This window comes from Aptenodytes patagonicus, chromosome 2 (genome assembly GCF_965638725.1).
Source record: "Aptenodytes patagonicus chromosome 2, bAptPat1.pri.cur, whole genome shotgun sequence".
Taxonomy (NCBI): Eukaryota; Metazoa; Chordata; class Aves; order Sphenisciformes; family Spheniscidae; genus Aptenodytes; species Aptenodytes patagonicus.
Window position 1 is genome coordinate 130,684,582 of NC_134950.1, and position 18,343 is coordinate 130,702,924.

Genomic DNA, 18,343 nt, shown 5'->3' on the forward strand with positions numbered 1-18,343 from the left:
TGTCTGAAAGCTGGTGGATTTTCAAGGAATTTAATAATTGGTCTAAGAAACATACTACCTCTGCAGTTAGACCTCACTTATTTTCTTAGGTCGTGACAGATACAAAATAGCTTGAGTGCAATTTGCTTCCTGGCTTTCTCCAGGGAGTGTGAGGGGGGAGGACGGTGGGTGCGGAGTGTGAGGGGAGATGGCGGGAGTGCCGTGGGTGCTGGGTGTGAGGGAGATGGCGGGCGGGCTGTGAGGGGCGGCCGCGCTGCCCGCCCCACACGAGCGCTCCCGTCGCTGCCTCCAGGGAGTGCGGTGCCGCCGCCCGCCGCCGTTACCGAGTGAGCCGGGTAAACGGCCGCGGCGGCCCCGTGCCGCCATGGTGTGGCAGCTGAGGCCCGTCTACGAGGGGAGGTTCACCGACAGGTTTCCCGAGCCGCCGGCCGTGAGTGCCTTCGCCGAGGGATTTCCCTGTTGCCGCGGAAGCTGCCCGCCCCCTCGCTGCGCCTTTCGGGGGCCGGGGTCTCGCCGTGGGCTGACGGAAGAGGCTGGAGGAGGGGCAGCGTGTGGGGCAGGCAGGCGCATCTCGCTGCGTTCCCCCTCTCTCCCCCCGAAAATGCGTGTTGCTCCTTTTTTCCCCCCTTTTATCAAAACGGGGACAATTAGACAACATCTCGTGCAAGGTGTCAGGTCCCAATTTGACTAGTTGTGCTTATTAGTACAGTGGGTTCGGTTATGCCTTATTTTTTGATTGCACTGTTTAGGCTGGAAAGTTGCTTCCCACTGGCGATACAGCTGCAAGTTGCCTCACTGAGGTTTTACCCAGGGTGAGTTGGTTTTTCAGACGCTCCTTGTGAAACTTTTGTAATAATTTCCCATTAGTGACTCTGCTTTGAGACAGGCCCTAAAAAAAAAAGAAAATCAGTGAAACCTTGGTCATTTTTTCTACATCCCGTCTTATTAGAAACTACTATTTTTTTTCTGATGTTAGTTTTTGTCACATGGGATCATAGAGAATAGCTGGTAAGATTGTAAAACATGTCTGGCAGTTCTTTTTCACTCTGTATGTTTTACAAAATTCTCCATGCCTGCTTAGAGGGGACTACTTAGAATTGTTTTAGACAGTTTTTCTCTGGTAATACAATTATAGTGATTATTATTAGAAAATATTATTTCTTCTGATGGAGGTCCTTCTTCTTTATCAAGGATGCCCCTCAGAATTTTGCTTCCCACTGGCCTTTCCCCATGCCCCTGAAGAGTCAGAGGGTACTGAGACACAAACAGATCCCTTAAATAGCAGCTTTTCCTTTAAATGGGTAATTAAAAAAACCCCAAAACTGTAGTTAAAATAATTTCTGAAATTGCTTCATTGATGGTGGAATTGTGAATCAGGTTAAAGGTTTCTGAAGTTGATAAATGTAATATCTCCTTTTCATGAAGTATATGTGAAGAAGCTGTTATCCGTCTTAAAGATGGAACCAGATAGTTAAAACGTAGCAACTCTCTCGTTGCTGGTTTGATAAAATTTAGGCTGGGCTGTGTTGACCTTATGCTCAGAGTATCAGCATCTGCAGGAGCGTATGCATGTGTTACAGCCCTAAAACATCTTAATGTTTTGTTCTTACCTCTGTGGAATCACACTGAAATGGCTGCAGTACATTTCCTTTTCGTTAATATTTTGTGAATATCTGGTGTAAAATTGTTTTTGCTTTGTCTTATATATAGCCTATTACTCCAACCACTGTGCGAAAGTTTTGAAATACAACAATCCAGCTCCTGGTGTTGAAAGAATATTCTACAGCAGAGCAGATGATCCTGACATTGCAGCTCACTTGACACATGGCATAGTCAGGTTCTTCACTCAGTGTAGGAATGTGACCCGTTTACTTTTGTTTAAGAATGGACAACTTAAGAATGTCCTTACTAAGAGCAACTGGTTTCTTCATAGACAGGGATAAAGGTACATAGCTGAGTGAGTTACACTGCAGCATTTCACCGCTGTTGTGGATTATCTGAATTCTGAGGTCAATTCATAGGACTTAATTAGCATGGTTCAAATAGGGAAACACTTGAAGTTCAGTGACTTTTATCTTACCAGTGACTTAACTTCTGCAATGACTACTGAATTATTCATTTCATTTCAACATTTAAGTTAATGAACAGTCTTCTACCCACAAATTTTGCTGCTTTCTTCTTTACTGATTACAGCGGTAAAACCTATTGTTTTGACTGTTCCAGATCTGTCTTTGTAGATTTCCCTGGAGAACTGTTCAGGTAGCTGACAACTTACCTTCCTTTTCCCAGCTATTCTAATAGGTCTAATAAAAGATACTACCTTGACCTGTGAATCTTTCCTCCACAGACTGGAGCAAATCACTTATGTGTTTACCATTTAGCTCTCTTGCAACAGTTATGTTCATCTTGGTTTCTGTGATTTTTTTTTCCCTAATCCCATGTCATTATGCTGGAAGGTTCCTATAGATTGACTAGAAATGTGGTAAGAAGTATCGTTCTTCCATAGTATTAGTATCTTCTCTAACAAGATACTGCTTAAGAATCAACTGAACAAAACACCCATCCCCCTTACCTCCCCAAACATATATTGATTCCTTACTTTCCAGATGTATCAGCTGGAGAGCTTATAAATCCACCAAAAACTTTTGAGGAAGTGGATAAAGAATCCAGAGAAGAACATGTTCTGTACATTGTGTCACACAATGATTATTATGTGGGTAAGTTCAAAGGCTGATAAGAAACCGCATAAAACCTTCTAATATAAATAAAGGTAATTGTTCCTCTTTGTGTCTTCAACACATATTGTACACTATTTTTTGAGATGTAAACTATTACTTTTTCCTACTGTATTAATAGAAATTCTTTTTAAAAGTAATGATGTGAAAAAATACTTACATTCAACTGAGAGAGCATGACGTTTTTAGAACTGTAGATCACTTTGTGTTTGGTGTATTAGACAGTGTAAGAACTTAATGAAGGAGTTGGAAGCCTGGTTTCTGTTGGGTGCTATTTGAAAAGCAAAGTATTTCCAAGAAACTAGAAACTCATAGATGCCCTGGTTGCTTATTGAGTTTGGCATTGTTTATGCCATTGAGAGCAATCTCAAGCTTAAAGCCACAGACTGTGAGCCCAACCCATTCCAGTACTTTCACTTCTGGTTCCTCTCTTTTATCAGGATCCAAACAGAATTTCAGGGCATCTAGACTTTCTGATGGGAAGCTCAGCATCAGGCTCTGGTTACAAGGAGTTTCAGGCTGCTGACTGGCTCTCTGGAATGGAGGTTCCTCAGCCTACAGCATCCTGCCTGTGAGTCTGTCCCACAGCCTCTGTCTTTGCCCTTCCAGTGGGCTGTCCCTCCAGTGCTTCAGCCTCTGGGGGCTGTACTTGCGTGAAGTGGTCTGCTCAGGGATGGTTACCCTTTATCTCATAGGTCTGCACAGGAACGGAGTGACAAATAGCACTCTGAAATGCAGTACATGTATTGCTTTTGCAGCCATTTCTATTTTTCCCAGTTCCATCATTTCCACAGGCTGAGAGACTTACACTGATGCTCTATAAGATTAGGATTATAATAAAATTGCCCATTGCACTAGCACCAACAGTTTTGTAGGTGTAGGCCAAACATGTAAGAAACTGCAATACCGATATTTTAGCTGTAATAATGTAAATTTTACATGGAGGCAGTTACGTAGAAGTGAAATTATAGTACTGTGTTCTCTCATTGAGAAATTCTACTATAAGTAGATTTTTGGTATAAATTGGCCAAACTTGTAGTTTTATTTCCCCTCTTCCCCACCTTTATTAGGTGTTTTAGTGGAATTACTCATTATCTGTTTCTGTCTCCTTTGTAACTTCCATCCACAAGATCATGGAGAGGCCAAGCCAAAAACAGACAGACAGCAAAAAAAAGAGACAACTACGTGCCCCAGTTTTGAACAACAGCAGAACAATTCCATGCTGCCATACAGTCAGAGGAAGCCCTTATTAGAAAGCATGCAGTGAGTAATATTTTTTGAAAGTTCTAATTGCCATTATTTTCAAAAGGTGATTGAAAAGAGCTTGAAGAAACAGAATGGCATTGTTTTCTGTGACAAGAAACGTGCTTGCAGCTCACTTACATAGCGTACTTATGTGATATTCTTGTATGTGAAACTTCATTTTATTGGCAAGACTGGATTAATAGATTCATGAACAAGTAGGGTAATATCTTGTTTACAGTGAAGTCAGTGGCAAAATTTCCATTAAAGTCAATATAGCAAGAGTATATCTGTGTCCTGGTTTCGGCTGGGACAGAGTTAATTTTCTCCTGTTCTTATAAACTGTTCTTATCTCAACCCACGAGTTTTCTCACTTTTCCGATTCTCTCCCCCATCCCACTGCAGGGGGGAGAGTGAGCGAGCGGCTGTGTGGTGCTCAGTTGCCAGCAGGGGTTAAACCACGACAGTCCTTTTGACTGGAGCCTCTGGCAGAAAGCATGGAGATGGTATGTGGTGTTGGATTGTTTCATGTTGAAGTCAGTTCTGGTTCCATCATCACTGTGCTTTGCTTGGTTTCATCGAAGTTCATTCTTCATTAATCTGTGTGATTCTTACTGTAATACCATTGATATAGCATATAATATTATGTAGCAATTAACATCATACAGTTCAAATCATTGGCTATTCTCACCCAAAATCAAATCCCCCTGAGGTACACATCGGACTTCCCCATCCTCCCACATCACCCACCAAGTGCACCCAGGTCCTTGAGCAAAAGCAATCCCACGAATGGGTTTGCCTTTGCACGAGGCAGGAGTAGCCCAGACTGTCTTCCCCAGCGTATTTTTTATGTGCACTACAGGGACTTTATTCCCATCTACAGTACGTAAAAGTTCTGACTGGGCAGGGCCAGCTCGATTGGCAGATCCCCTAGCGTTGACTAACCAGGTGGCCTTTGCTAAATGTGTGTCCCAATGTTTGAACGTCCCGCCACCCATTGCTCTCAGCGTAGTCTTTAACAGTCCATTGCATCATTCGATTTTCCAAGAGGCTGGTGCATTGATAGGGGATGTGATACACCCACTCGATGCCGTGCTCTTTGGCCCAGGTGTCTATGAGGTTGTTTTGGAAATGAGTCCCGTTGTCTGACTCAATTCTTTCTGGGGTGCCATGTCGCCATAAGACTTGCTTTTCAAGGCCCAGGATAGTGTTCCAGGCGGTGGCATGGGGCACGGGATATGTTTCCAGCCATCTGGTGGTTGCCTCCACCATTGTAAGCACGTGGCGCTTGCCTTGGCGGGTTTGTGGGAGTGTGATATAATCGATCTGCCAGGCCTCCCCATATTCATATTTCAGCCATCGTCCTCCATACCAGAGAGGCTTTAACCACTTGGCTGGCTTGATTGCAGCGCATGTTTCACATTCATGGATAACCTGCACAATAGTGTCCATGGTCAAGTCCACCCCTCGATCACAAGCCCATCTGTATGTTGCATCTCTTCCTTGATGGCCTGCAGTGCCATGGGCCCACCGAGCTATAAATAACTCACCCTTATGTTGCCAGTCCAGATCCACCGGAGCCACTTCAATCTTAGCAGCCTGATCCACCTGCTGGTTGTTTTGATGCTCTTCAGTGGCCCGACTCTTGGGTATGTGAGCATCTACGTGACGGACTTTTACAACCAGGTTCTCCACCCGGGCAGCAATATCTTGCCACAGTGCGGCAGCCCAGATGGGTTTGCCTCTGCGCTGCCAGTTGCTCTGCTTCCATTGCTGCAACCACCCCCACAGGGCATTTGCCACCATCCGTGAGTCAGTATAGAGATAGAGCACTGGCCACTTTTCTCGGTCAGCAATGTCTAAAGCCAGCTGGATGGCCTTTACTTCTGCAAATTGGCTCGATTCACCTTCTCCTTCAGCAGTTTCTACAACTTGTCACATAGGACTCCATACAGCAGCCTTCCACCTCTGATGCTTTCCCACAATACAACAGGACCCATCAGTGAACAGGGCATATTGCTTCTCATTTTCTGGTAGTTTATTATATAGTGGGGCCTCTTCAGCACACGTCACCTCCTCCTCTGGCGATATTCCGAAATCTTTGCCTTCTGGCCAGTCCATGATCACTTCCAGGATTCCTGGGCGACTGGGGTTTCCTATTCGAGCCCATTGTGTGATCAGTGCGACCCACTTACTCCATGTAGCATCAGTTGCGTGATGTGTATAGGGGATCCTCCCTTTGAACATCCAGCCCAGCACCGGCAGTCGGGGTGCCAGGAGGAGCTGTGCTTCAGTGCCAATCACTTCCGAAGCAGCTCGAACCCCTTCATATGCTGTCGATATCTCTTTTTCACTTGGAGTATAGCAGGCCTCAGATCCTCTGTATCCCCAACTCCAAAATCCTAGGGGTCGACCTCGAGTCTCCCCTGGTGCTTTCTGCTCCAGGTAGGGCCGTTCTCCCCGGCTGCGGTATAGAGCACATTTTTCACATCTTGCCCTGCCCGGACTGGCCCCAGGGCTACTGCATGAACTATCTCCTCTTTGATTTGTTCAAAGGCTTGTCATTGCTCAGGGCCCCATTTGAAATTGTTCTTCTTCCAGGTCACTTGATAGAGAGGGTTTACAATTAGACTGTAATTTGGAATATGCATTCTCCAAAACCCCACAACGCCTAAGAAAGCTTGTGTTTCCTTTTTGCTAGTTGGTGGAGACATGGCTGTTATTTTGTTGGTCCCATCCATTGGGATCTGACAACTTCCCTCTTGCCATTTTATTCCTGAAAAACTGGATCTCCTGTGCAGGTCCCTTGACCTTACTTTGTTTTATGGCAAAACCGGCCTTCAGAAGGATTTGGGCTATTTTCTTCCCTTTCCCAAAAACTTCTGCTGTGTTGCCCCACATGATGATGTCATCAATGTATTGCAGGTGTTCTGGTGCCTCACCCTGTTCCAGTGCAGTCTGGATCAGTCCATGGCGAATGGTGGGGCTGTGTTTCCACCCCTGGGGCAGTCGGTTCCAGGTGTACTGGACGCCCCTCCAAGTGAAAGCAAACTGTGGCCTCCACTCTGCTGCCAAAGGGATTGAGAAAAATGCATTAGTGATACCCGTTGTGGCATACCGCTTGGCTGCCTTTGACTCCAGTTCGTATTGAAGTTCTAGCATGTCCGGCACGGCAGCACTCAGTGGTGGCGTGACTTCGTTCAGGCCATGATAGTCTACTGTTAGTCTCCACCCTCCATTAGACTTTCTCACCTATTGTTTGGGGATTTGACCATTTTACTTACTGTGATGCTATTTTTGGTCATCTTTGTTACATCACCTGCATTCTTACTTTATTACTTCCTTGGAAAAGGACATGGAACTAAATTGTGTTATTATTGAGCAGCATGTATTAATCTCAGTCAAATCATTACAATGTTTCATAAACCTCAGGTGATCTGGAAGAGCTTTTTAATTTTACAAAACAGTGCTTATGAAGAGCTACAGTAGTCCTAAGGTACAGTGTGGTCAGGATCCAGCTGTGCTACAAATCTAGGGTTCCTGAATGTATACAAAGACTGTCTTTGCAGATGCTTGAGATTTCTGCAAAATTGTATCTGAAGACTCACAAACAACATTATTGACTTTGGTAGCAAAATTTAATTTTAAGCTCAAGATCGCAGTCTTAAGTGACTCTGGAGAACTATGCCTGTAGTACCTTGTGCTGGTTTTGGTTGGGATAGAGTTAATTTTCTTCATAGTAGCTGGTATGGGGCTATGTTGTGGATTTGTGCTGAAAGCAGTGTTGATAACACCAGGGATGTTTTAGTTACTGCTGAGCAGTGCTTACACAGAGTCGGGGCCTTTTCTGCTTCTCACCCCACCCCACCAGCGAGCAGACTAGGGGTGCACAAGAAGCTGGGAGGGGACACAGCTGGGACAGCTGACCCCAACTGACCAAAGAGATACTCTATACCATATGACATCATGCTCAGCATTTAAAGCTGGGGGAAGAAGGAGGAAGGGGGGGACATTCAGGGTGATGGTGTTTGTCTTCCCAAGTAACTGTTAGGCGTGATGGAGCCCTGCTTTCCTGGAGATAGCTGAACACCTGCCATCTCCAGGAAGTAGTGAATGAATTCCTTGTTCTGCTTTGCTTGCACGTGCGGCTTTTGCTTTCCCTATTAAACTGTCTTTATCTCAACCCATGAGTTTTCTCACTTTTACTCTTCTGATTCTCTCCCCCATCCCACCAGTTGAGTGGTGGGGGGGAGGGTGAGCTTGCGAGCAGCTGTGTGGGGCTTAGTTGCCGACTGGGGTTAAACCGCGACATACCTGTAGGGAGTGAACACAAATGTGAGCCAGTTTCTCCTCTCCCCTTCACTGTGTCTTAGCTTACTGTGAAGTAGACCTGGAGTGTGAGCAACATGAGGCAGTATGGTCAGTCAGGGAATATGGGTTGCAGTGCAAGCTGAAACCCAGCACTACAAGACAGACACAAGCTAACCTAATTTTATTTAGTGAATTTTACACCATCCACATCCTATGTGTGATATGAAAATGATAAAAGAAGAATACACATAGTAGTTTTTAGATTACAGTGCTTCCATCTCTGTGTGGTTTTTTTTGTTTGTTTGGTTTGTATTTTAGAACAAAGCACTAATTCTCTTTTCAATTTTGATGGCGATTCCTGATTCATGTAACAGTTCTAATTATTAAACAGAGAGATAAAATGAACATTGCATCTTTTTCAAATTAAAAATAAACAAACAGTTCTTCAGTGTCACCAACAGCATCTTAATTTTCTGGTAAATAAATCTGGGCCAAGTTTTCCAGGTGGATATTGGCTTGGTTGCTGGTTTTGGCAGACACAAAATTGCATGTGAAAAAGCATGTGAGACATGATTCAATTTTTCCATTTTAACAGATAGTAGTTTATTTGGAGACATTATTTCAGTTGGAGATCTGGTTTGTCCTAAACATTCCTGTTATTTGACTAGTATGTTATAAAGACTTTTCTCACCCATTTCTGTCATAGCCGTAGAAAAAAAAAATATTTTAGCATAGAATATTTTTCCTTTTAATGAGTATAAATGTTCAAAAAGTTAATGTTTACATTTGGTTGTGTTATATTATGAACTGCAAATGTTCTAAACAGGTTTATAAATAGATGCTTTTCTGGAATGGCAACTTTGAAGCAAAGTACTGATAAACAAATTTCAGGTGAACTATGTGTATCATCCCTAATTATATAACAGATGATCACATATTTTTTAATAATAGTATAGGGTTTATTTTGGCTATTAATAAACAATTTGACAATTAACGAAGAAATGTTCTTATTGACAGTATAGCAGAAACTTTGAATGTTCCCCAGGCCATACATTTGGAATGTTACTCTGTCCAGATGAATATGGTAAGTTCAGGGGCAGAATAAAATCTTATCTTGTTGATGAAACTATGCTGAAGTAATTACTGTTGGTTGTGTGGTATAAAATTTTCCCAAAATCTTAGAGGCAAGGTACAAAAATTTAACAGTGACACTAAATTTTTGGAGGGAAAATTTGAGAAGAATTGAAATTGCTAGTGGAAAAAAAATGAATGTCAGAAATAAAGAAACTTTAGGTTTGGATGTTCCATGTTTTGGTTTTGGGTTTTGGTTTTTTTTCTCTTTTAAAGCCTCTGTATCTGAATGTAAACAAAATGGGAAATGGCAGAAAACTCCTATTGACATCTAAGTGACAAAGTTAAAATGGCTATTTAAATCAATTATGTGTCTTTCCTCTCAATGATTTTTCCAGCACTTCTATAAAAAGAGTAAAAATAACAAGCAATCAATAAGAATAATAAGTTTTTGAAGGTAGAAGAGAGATAGAAAACAGGTTGAAAATAAAAAATTACTAATTTTCATTATGACAAAATTTTGAAAACTAGTCAACTCAAATAGTCAATGTTGGGATCGATGGTGTTTTAATATTATGTTTAATGACTAGGGAATACAGTGAATAGTTAGGCAGCAAAAAATGTAAGAGGCTCAAAGTTATTTAATTAGTCAAGACCAGAGAAGGCTTGTTCAAATTCTGCATAAGCTTTTATACATGCTTTACTATGTAGGGTAATAAAGTTAAATATTTTAAATGTGTAGGTATGCTTGTCCTATAAGGAACAGCAGAAGAAACGGAACAAAAAAAATCATTATTAACAAGTAGAAAATAATGCATGTACATTGCTGTTAGACGGGGATTAGGTGAGCTACTCCTATTTGTTATTGGACCCTGAATGAACTTCTTGCACTCTAGAAAGTGACCTTGGTGTCTTGGGGACTTGGATGAAGACTGTAGCTTAGTGTGCCAAAGTGTTTAAAAAAAATAGTAAGTTAGGATATGTAGAAAATGGGAAGAGTAACACAAAAATAGTACGTTGTCTTTCTAGAAATCAGTGGTATATAATTATCTGAAATATTACATTGATTTTTCCATTGGTTCTTGTAACTATCCTGTAATATGACAAACTGGAAGTGATGGATTAATAATACATGTTCTTTTGCTCTCAGCTATCCGGACATCAAGTAACTCTTACTGCTGTCAGAAGCTTTTGGAAGCAGTGGATGGATTTTTGAAGCTATATTAAGATGTTTCAAAATTTTTGATATTAACTGCATGTGAGTAGGAAATCATCATATGGACCATTTGATCTTTTAATGAAATGGCCATATCATATGTTCAGCAGTGCTGAAAATCAGCATCTCAAAACTGAAATTCTCCTTTTCCTTAAGACTGTAAGCCACTTTTTAAAATGTCCTTTTTCTGTATATGCAGAACTAATTGAGGAAGTGTTTATTTTTATAGGAGTTGGTGATGATCTTCATTGCCGGATTCCATGTGAGTTCCTCCATGGTAAAGACAGAGAGAGAGCTGTCTTGTCTGCAGTTTGGCAAAGTTTGCAGAAAGCTAACTGAGAATTTTGACCTGTTACTAGAAGCATTCAGGCATTATGATAAGGTTAGTGCTTTGAAAAAATATAAATGTGAAGGAGTGTGTGACATTAGTGGTCCTGGGCTATGGAGATACAGATATGAAGAAACACAAGCATAGCAAGGCAAATATAGATGAGGACTATAAAGACAAGGTAACTTCATAGTTATTATATGTTTAATATACTGTGATATGCTATGGAATTAAACACAACAGTATTTGGAGTCTTTCACAACGGTATCTGAAGTATCCAAGTTAACAGCAAGTAAGGGACTTGTGAGCAGGAATAATCTTAGCATTTTTTGCTCTTCAAAATTTGGTATTTCTTCTTAAATACGGTTGAAGGGATTATGTTCATATTTTCTTCCAAGCTGTACTTTTTGACTGAGTCACCAAGCATCAGAATTTCATATATTTTCTTTTTTTCTCGCTGGAAAAAAAATTATAATTGACATTTCATATGTAACATTAATTGAAATATATACAGAATGATTGATGCCTTACTTTCAAAAGAAATCTTGGCTTTGCCTCAACATTTATGATTAGATAGTTATCTTGTCACAATACCATCACACTGACTTTCTTTCAATTTCAAATCACTGTATGACTGAAGTTGAAAATTATTTATTGACACTTTTATATTCAGATTTTTAATTTCTAAATTAGGGTTTCTTTTTGTACTCAGCAATGTTACTCTTCTGACATTGTGTGCCTGGCGCTATATCTATCTATCTATCTATCTATCTATCTATCTGTATATATGAACACATACATGTATGTGTTCCTTTTGGTGGAGCCTTTTTGTAATGGCTGTTATAACAACTGTTTTATTTTATTTATAATAGAATGATGATGGAATGATAGACAAGGGCAACCTGTGGAAGTCCTGCTTTCAGCTTAATCTAAATCTAGATGATGAGCTCCTGGATTCCTTGTTTGACTATTGTGATTTGAATAAAGATGGTCTGATTAATTATATGGAGTTTGCAAACTTTCTGAACTGGAAAGACAAAATGGCTGTTAAAGAGTTTGAAGAAAAAATAATTACAAAAGGTTGATGACAATACTGCGGAATTGTGGAGATGATCTTGGTCTTACAACAGCTACTGAAAGGACATTGCTGGTGTCAACTTAGGTGCTCCTTTAGAAGGGTAGGATTTAGAGAGTGCATTTAGCCCTTGCCTGCCCGCAGCAGAGCTTCAGATACAAATGTATTTCAGAACCCTGGAGTTCTGTGTTGCATGTTGAGAATGTCCCATAAACGAGGAGAAAGTAAAAAATCTCATAGAATCATTATCAGATATGCAGATTAATTATGTTATGTACTTTATAGTTTTTCAAGGATTCAAGTAATGTTTTTTACCTCTTAGTCTATAATGTGCTGGTAGTAAATCCTGGCTGTACCATAACTTTTGTTTATAGGGAAAAAACTACATGCTCCTGTTCTGCCTGAAGACACAAAGACAAATGATGAGCCACTGCTGAAGCAGGAAGATCTTCTGTTAAAGGAACCGAGCAGCTCAGAAAAGACACCAAAAACGCTTACAAGATCAACAGCTCATGTATTTGCAAATTATCAAACAATTTCTTCTCAGTATAATGCTGTAGTAGGCGGTCTCCCAACAACCTGTTAGTGCAGTGGACTGTACTTCTCACTTCTGAGCATTATTTAAGACAAAATCAGGAACAAATTTAAAAAGTATCGCTACAGGTTCTACTAATGTACAATAGTGAATTAATTTATCTAAACTAAATTTGTTTAGGATTGGCATGGCTTGGATGTTTGGCATGGTTAATCCATTCAAAACGTGAAAGTTAATCTAGATGTCTTTGAGAAATTATGCTAGTAACTTTAGGAGAACAGTATCTTCTTGGAATCACCTAAAAATGTTTTTAGCTGGAAGTACTGGATAAGTACTAGAATATTACTGCAAGATTTCCTGATGTAGCTGAAGCTAGGAATTCTAAAAATATGAAAAAAGAGATAAGGAATAAAATTATACAAATTCTTATTGAACCTATGTGAGACGAAGTATCAAATTTGTTCTCATTTCACGCAAAATGTTTTATCCTTCCTGGCACTGTCTTTACACACAGGCTTTTCCATGCTACCTGTTGATTGATTTCCACAGGTTATCCAGTGTGTAGCATTCCAACTATTCATTCAGATATTCCTGCTCCTCAAATTTGCTGCATCAGTGACAGAACTAATTATGGTGATGAGGCGAATGCTTATGCATTATTGTTCCCTTCTGTCTTCAATCAAAAGGGAGTGTATGAAAGCGACTTTTTTAAAACAAGACCAAAGGCAGAAGTATAGTGCATTTCTTCAGAATATTCTTCCAAGATAAATGTACCTCTGGCCATGTGGGAGTGGAAAGTCACATTATCAAATAAGCAGGTTGTGAAATTCATTGTTGCAACGTTACCATCTTTCTTTACATCCATTCAACTATCTTAAAAATACATACTGTTCACATTCAGAATTATTCATAAAGGTGGTAGATATTAATTTTATTGAGATCCAACTTCAATAAGTAATACAAGGAAGTACATCAGGTTGTTGCTATTCACATGCTCAAATGCTGCGTCAAATGCGAGTTGGTAATTAATCTAGGGCTTAAGAGTCTATGACTCATCATTTCTGAAATGTGAGAAGAGCAGAGCAGTTGTGAAACTTCCATCCCTGGGCATACTCAAATTACTGAGTGAGGTCCCAAGCAACATGGTTTAATGGTAAAGTTAGCCCTGCTTTGATTATGTGGTTGGATGGATGATCTCCAGAGATCTCTTCCAGCCTAAGTTATTCTATGCGTAGATGTCTTAAAAAGCCCCACAAGAAGATTTTTACAGGTGTGTAAAACTAGTTTCTATCACAGAGGGATGTTCAGTGGAAAATTTTACTCAAGGTGTCTCTCCTCAAACAAAGTTGCAGGTTTTGCTAATGGCAAATTCAGCAACCTGCCTGAATACACCTTTTAAATGCTCTGCTGAGTCAGGGTCGTAGGCTTAGATCTACAAAGGACTTGTACAGTGATGGAGCATACAGGGAGTCACACACTAATGCTGTGCCATCTCCTATTTCTGAAGAGAAAGATAGGACATGAGACTGTAGGGACTTACCTGGGGACTCCGATTTTTCCATCTGATATCTCTGGGGGCTGCTACCACTCTTATCTCACAGCCCAGAGTTCCTTCTTCAGTATTGTTTACTCTTTTGCTTCTACATTTCTATGTATTTTCTAGTGAAAAAATACTAAGAGATGACTTCATTACCTGAAATACAATTTATGAGACAATTGTAACAAAATGTGAAATTCCAATCTAAAATGAAAAAAGGCTTGACAACCTCTCACTTTCTACTAGTCATATTAAATATTGTCACATTTGAAAGTGGATCTGGAACTTGAGTATATGTTTTACGGAAAAGAATGTTGCTAATTAGTGGCTGGGGATGTAAAAGGTGTGGTGTCATGTTCATATCCATAAAATGGCTTGTCAGAATGTCGTGTACATGAGCATTTACCATTTTATAATCTAGCTCTGAAGCAGGAAATCCGTGCATGCAGAATATAGCTAACAGTAAATAGAATTCATGCTTCATTGAGAAGCCCATTATACCTGTCAAGCGCTAGATAGAACTCTTCTCTGAAGTTGTAATGTGGCCTGAGATGTCATACTCCACTGTAGACTATACAGGCTATACAGAGTTCAGTACAGAACCACCTCTGAGTGTGTTAAATCACCGTATACTCATGAAATGGACTGTTTCAGTGTTTTAGTGATTAATAATTAATATTTTCAAACATGTAATAACTAATGATATTATTATATGAAAGCCCAGAGTCATTTAATACTACCAGTTTTTGTGTAGGCCTGTAGAAATGAATGCAAATTCTGACTATAAAGCAGTTTCATGAAGTGACTCTTCGTGTTGCAAAAGAACAAAATAGTTCTAGGGCTTGCTATTTTCTTCACTGGAATTCATCCTAGTCTATTGAAGAGAATAGAAGTTATGTAACTGAATAATAGTGTGTAACTGGTATTCAACATGATCATGTTGAAAATAGGTAAGGGTCAGTTTAACCCCTTCTGCACACTTGATAGTCTGTGGTTTAGTCAGTAATTATTTTATGGCTGTTGATAAGCCAGGACACAGTTGTATTTTAATATGGTGAAACTGAGTTATGAAAGCATGTAGTCCTTTATGGTCCCTGCAGTGGTATCCTGTAATGGAATATTGCTTTTAGTTTAACTTCTAAATTTCACTAGCTTGTTGAAAACATTAGATCAAGGCTGGTTTGTTTTCCTCATGAGTAACATTACTGATTTAACTGAAACAACAACTATGCTTAAAGAAACAAAATTCAGTCCATGTTTTCCTCCTGTAATTTCAGCTGGCATAAACTGTCATAGATTTATTGGCTAAGATGAAGCTGCAGATTTGCTGTACTGTGGATCAGGCATATATTTATACAAAAGACGGTTTTAGAGAAAGATGACAAACAAGGTTGATTTGACCGTGTTAAAGGTCTTACTTTATCAAAGCATGCATAAAATCTCCAGAGCATAAATATAACACAGGTGCACACACACACAATACAATTGAAGAAGCCAAACATTTGCTAATACTAACAAAAGTATGTTAGTACAAGCCATGTCAATATTCTTCTAAAGCCACCTTCCTCTAATGAGTCAACAGGTCTGTGTAATGAGGCATGCAGCAGGAAGCATCCAAGTGAGAAAATATGGAAAAAAAAAATTCTGCTGAACTACTTTGGTGCAAAACTATAGCGAGACCCAAAGTTGATGTCAACCATTTCATTTTAGTCACTTCACCCATTTATCTATACCAACTGAAGATCTTGCATATAATATTGTTGCTGTGAAATGCAGACAATAATATAATCTGATTTATGTTGATAACTGCAAACAGTAAAAATACAGTGGATAAACAGGATTTGACTTAGGGCTTTTACAAAACGTTTACTTTTCCCTGAATCTTCTGTGCTTGATTTTTCCAATATTGAAGTTATATCAACATTACTTTATTAACTAAAGACAATTTTGTACACCACAGCTTTCATCCCAATAATATTCAGATTTACTTAAATAGAAACTCCTTTGGTTAAGGATGCAGCGTGTGGTCTGTAGTTTTTATTTAAGAGTGGGAAACTATTCTTTGGCAAATAGACATTACTAGTATATGTAAAAGCCAGATTCTATATAGTTTAAAGAAAATGCTGACCAGAATTACATGAATTGTATTCTTTTGTAGATTGCACAAATTCTCCACAACATTGGTGTGAACATTTCAGATGAAAGGTTTGAAGAGATATGGAAGCAAGCCTGTATGAAATATCAGAAAGAAGAGGTTTGTGTAGAAAGCATCAGGAATGTACTAGATGAAATACATGTATCACACACAAAAAACGGTTGCTAATTCTAGTCTTTGGGCATTGCATTTACATTTATTTAAATTGATATCAGTCATAATTCTGATGCTGAATACAATGAACATTTTAAATAAGGTGTGTTTACAGAACTGGAATTCAGTGTTTATTGTCTTTCTGAATAGTGGGTTCACCACAAATATATGAATCTTTCTGCTATCATTGCAGTTAGTAGGAGCTGATATCCATAGGAATAAAAGAGGATACAGCATGTTTGTGAATGGAATTCTAATATTTATCTTATATTCTTTATCTTTTGTACAGTGTTTCTAAGTCTAAATAATAATACTTTGAGCATGGACACATTTTGCATTTTTTAATTTATTTTTTTCTCTTATAAACGGAAGGACACTTTTGGAAGTACTTAAGATAAATGTTTCAGATATGCAAGACCTCTTAAAGATTATTATCATAGAATGGCATCTTGCCTTGCTTCTAATGTTCCATAATTTCTTGTCAACAAAATGGTAGCTTACAGAGATCTGGTTGTGGTAAGTTATTTGATAGATTTAAAAATTCGTGTGAGAGTGCTTTACAGTAAGATACTAAGAAAACTACATAGTCATGGGTGTGGGATCTAAAGTGTTGTCATGAAATAGATTCTGTGAGAACCAATTGATTAAGAAGTGCAAAAATAAATGCCCAATTGTGTGGCAGAGGGCTCATATTCTTTATGCAAGCTTGTGGCTATTAGGTAGTAGTATTCGGCTTTCACAAGCAAGAAAAAAGAATGGATATTTAGAGGTGTATGTGCACATTACATAAAAATACAGGCTAGGTAGTCACAAAAGTTTGGGAGGGCTTTCAGAGAGCTAACTTCACCTGTGACCAATGCAATTTCTTGGGAAGAGGGATCTTTGGTGAATGGAGTTACATCCAGTTGGCGGCCGGTCACGAGCGGTGTTCCCCAGGGCTCAGTACTGGGGCCGGTCTTGTTTAATATCTTTATTGATGATCTGGATGAGGGGATTGAGTGCACCCTCAGTAAGTTTGCAGAAAACACCAAGTTGGGCGGGAGTGTTGATCTGCTCGAGGGTAGGAAGGCTCTACAGAGGGACCTGGACAGGCTGGATCGATGGGCCCAGACCAATTGTATGTGGTTCAACAAGGACAAGTGCCGGGTCCTGCACTTCGGCCACAACAACCCCATGCAGCGCTACAGGCTTGGGGAAGAGTGGCTGGAAAGCTGCCCAGCAGAGAAGGACCTGGGGGTGTTGGTCGACAGCCGGCTGAACATGAGCCGGCAGTGTGCCCAGGCGGCCAAGAAGGCCAATGGCATCCTGGCCTGTATCAGAAATAGTGTGGCCAGCAGGAGTAGGGAAGTGATCGTGCCCCTGTACTCGGCACTGGTGAGGCCGCACCTCGAATACTGTGTTCAGTTTTGGGCCCCTCACTACAAGAAGGACGTTGAGGTGCTGGAGCGTGTCCAGAGAAGGGCAACGAGGCTGGTGAGGGGTCTGGAGAACAAGTCTTATGAGGAGCGGCTGAGGGAACTGGGGTTGTTTAGCCTGGAGAAAAGGAGGCTCAGGGGAGACCTCATTGCTCTCTACAACTCCCTGAAAGGAGGTTGTAGCGAGGTGGGTGTCGGTCTCTTCTCCCAAGTTACAAGCGATAGGACAAGAGGAAATGGCCTCAAGTTGCGGCAGGGGAGGTTTAGATTGGACGTGAGGAAAAATGGCTTTACTGAAAGAGTGGTGAAACATTGGAACAGGCTGCCCAGGGAAGTGGTTGAGTCCCCATCCCTAGAGGTATTTAAAAGATGAGTAGATGAGGCACTTAGGGACATGGTTTAGTGGGCATGGTGGTGTTGGGTTGACGGTTGGACTCGATGATCTTAGAGGTCTTTTCCAACCTCAATGATTCTATGATTCTATGATCTTCATAAATTAAAAACACTTGAGCATCATTGTGGAAATCTCAATGAATATATATGAAGTCCAATAAGAATGAACAATGGAAA

General features: G+C 40.2%; 1 protein-coding gene across 1 annotated transcript; it reads left to right on the forward strand.

Moving 5' to 3' along the window:
• The first annotated feature begins 364 nt into the window (after positions 1 to 364).
• On the forward strand, positions 365 to 16,374 carry EFHB (EF-hand domain family member B). The gene is given in 14 exon segments (XM_076332112.1): positions 365 to 430; positions 750 to 812; positions 1,711 to 1,747; positions 1,750 to 1,851; positions 2,607 to 2,717; positions 3,866 to 3,998; positions 9,288 to 9,325; positions 9,328 to 9,372; positions 10,805 to 10,910; positions 10,912 to 10,957; positions 11,776 to 11,983; positions 12,353 to 12,559; positions 13,063 to 13,244; positions 16,209 to 16,374. Coding segments are annotated over 14 exon segments (1,509 nt in total). The 3' UTR covers position 16,374.
• Positions 16,375 to 18,343: the final 1,969 nt, after the last annotated feature.